The 2,670-nt window shown below is 55.2% G+C and overlaps 1 protein-coding gene across 1 annotated transcript; it reads left to right on the top strand.

Moving 5' to 3' along the window:
* Nucleotides 1-869: 869 nt before the first annotated feature.
* Nucleotides 870-2,395, top strand: LOC124686608 (transcription termination factor MTERF4, chloroplastic-like). The gene has a single exon (XM_047220528.1). The coding sequence runs from the start codon at nt 870-872 to the stop codon at nt 2,019-2,021; it is 1,152 nt and encodes a 383-aa protein (XP_047076484.1). The 3' UTR covers nt 2,022-2,395.
* Nucleotides 2,396-2,670: the final 275 nt, after the last annotated feature.

Genomic DNA, 2,670 nt, shown 5'->3' with positions numbered 1-2,670 from the left:
CCAGGGACTCGAAGGACGCGAGCAGAACCCGCTGGTCGCCGGTGCACTCGAAGCGCCTGGGCACGGGGGGGTCGTCGTCCGCGATGTCGTGGATGACGTCGTCCGCCGGAGGGGCCGCGAACGCCGCCCGCGCCTCCGCGAGCTCGGCCCTGGCGTCGGCGAGCTCGGCCATGGCGTTGGCGATCTCCACCCTGGTCGCCGCGAGGCGCCCTTCCGCACGCTCTACCGCCTCCGCAACCTCCGCCTCCGCCGCACCGCCTCCAGAGTCCAGCTGCCGGGCCTCAACGCCGGCGGCGGCTACCTCCTCCTCCTCTTCGGGTGGAGTCGGCGGCACATGTGAACAACGTGCTCCAAACTAATGTGGCCAGTCATGGATGGATGGTAGGGTTAGCTTGAGGTGTGCCCGTCGCCCCCGCCGGTGTCCACCATATATAGCCACGGCGGGGCGGGAAACAGCGTTGGCGCGCGGCGCGCAGGGCGTTTCCCGCGCGCGCGAAACGTGCGGGAACAGTTAATCGCCGGCGGCAGTCCTCGACGGGACGTAAAACGCCATTAGCGAGTTTGACGCATTCCCCGATTAAAAAATACGTCCGCACCGCTGGAGGTACCCCAGACGCAAACGATCGTCCTGGCCCACACCGCGTCCGTGGACGACGCAAACGAACATTTTAGACGTCCGAAATGCGTGGGACCGCTGGCTGGAGATGCCCTTAACACAAAAGGCCCGGTCGAAGCTCAAAAGGAAGGCCCAATCCCTTGCAAAGTTGCAATTCGAGAGCACTGAGCACCTGACCATCTAACAACATATCTCCCTCACCACCGCCGCTGCCGCGGCGGCGCCGCCGCCGCCGTCGCGCCGTCGCGCAGCCATGCTCCGCCTCAGAAACTCCATTCTCTCCCATATCCTATCGACTTCCGCCGCCTCCCCCGTCTGGCCTCTCCACCGACACCTCTCCGCGGCTGCGGCCGCCGTTTCCCCAAGGCCTAACTTCGCCGTCGAGAAGTACCTCATCGACACCTGCGGTCTCACCCGAGCGCAAGCCCTCAAGGCCGCCACGCAGATCTCCCACGTAAAGTGCCCATCCAAGCCGGATGCTGTGCTCGCCTTCCTTGCCGGCCTCGGCCTCTCCAGCGCCGATGTCGCTGCCGTCGTCGCCAGGGACCCCAAGTTCCTCTGCGCTAGCGTGGAGAGAACCCTCGACCCCGTCGTCCTCGGGCTCAACGGCTTGGGTATATCGCGTTCTGAGGTTGCCCGCCTTGTCTCGCTCGCCCCCGACAAATTCCGCTCTAGACACATCGTCTCCAAGCTGCAGTACTACCTGCCTCTTTTCGGCTCCACCGAGAGGCTCCTCCGGGTTCTCAATCACACCGCCAATCTCCTCTCAAGTAGCCTCGAGAAGGTGGTTAAGCCCAATGTTGCGTTCCTGCAGGAGTGTGGGCTAGGTGCTTGCGATATTGCCTCGCCCGGCTGTGCGCGATGGATACTTAGCTGCAAACCACAGCAGGTCTGGGCGATGGCGACGCGTGCTGAAGCTGTAGGTGTGCCCCGTGGCTCTGGAATGTTCAAGGAAGCGATGCAGGCTGTCGCATTCCTCAGCGAGAAGGAGATTGCCATCAAAATGGAGCAGTTGAAGAACATGCTCAAGTGGTCGGATGCTGAGGTGGGCATTGCTGTTCGTAAGGCTCCAATGATGCTGGCGAGGTCTATTGACACTCAGCAGAGAAAATCAGAGTTCTTTATCTCTGAGGTGGGATTGGAACCAGCATACATTGCTCGTCGGCCGGCATTGCTCTCCTATAGCCTGGAGGGCCGGATCAGACCCCGGTACTACGTCCTAAAGTTTCTCAAGGTAAAAGGGTTGGTACATCAAGACCGAGACTACTATAGTACAGTCATGATTAGCGAGAAGTTTTTCATGGAAAGGTTCATATGCCCTCACAAGCAAGCTGCACCACACCTTGCTGAAGACTATGCAGCAGCCTGCAGAGGGGAAATGCCTACCAGATTCAGATTTACATGAGCCAAGAACGGGTATGAATACTGGTAACTGCATATGGCACAGCAGATTTTCACTCCGTGTACCAGGCTGACAATTCCTGATTTGGTGTTCTTCGCGTAACTAAGTAGTGGATGTCTGGCTTAGTATGTACACTTTTTACATGTTGATTGGGGGTTGGTAATGCAGGATGAAATTGATGTTCATTACTTCATTCAGTAGAGAAGAAACCATCACACTGCTATCTTATCCATCCTTGTGTCTTATTGACACATATAGGAACATTGAGAATATCAGGGCATTCTGTAAATGGTTTCAACTATCAGTGATTAGTATATCTGCACACTGCACACTGCATCTTCATGTTATTTAATAGCCATTGCAGTTGTCAATGCAAACCTTAGTGTATCTTTCCATGAAAGAAGGTTCTCTCATTTTGGCAGATGATACCAAGTTTCCAAATTTTGTCTGGACAGAAATATTTACTTGTTTTTCGTGGGGATCAAGTTTGTATTAGTTGATGATCACAATGTGTTGTTCACTAGCGAGGGTGAAGTTTTGATTTTGTATGTTGGTTGCTTGCTCTACTCTTCGTGCAATAACTTTGTTTACAGGATATTGTAAAGTGGGTCATTGTTTACTAGTTGTTTGTATCATTTTTTGGCTTATTTTT

Source organism: Lolium rigidum, chromosome 2, assembly GCF_022539505.1.
Source record: "Lolium rigidum isolate FL_2022 chromosome 2, APGP_CSIRO_Lrig_0.1, whole genome shotgun sequence".
In the NCBI taxonomy this organism is placed as follows: Eukaryota; Viridiplantae; Streptophyta; class Magnoliopsida; order Poales; family Poaceae; genus Lolium; species Lolium rigidum.
This window is presented reverse-complemented; position numbering and strand designations above follow the sequence as displayed.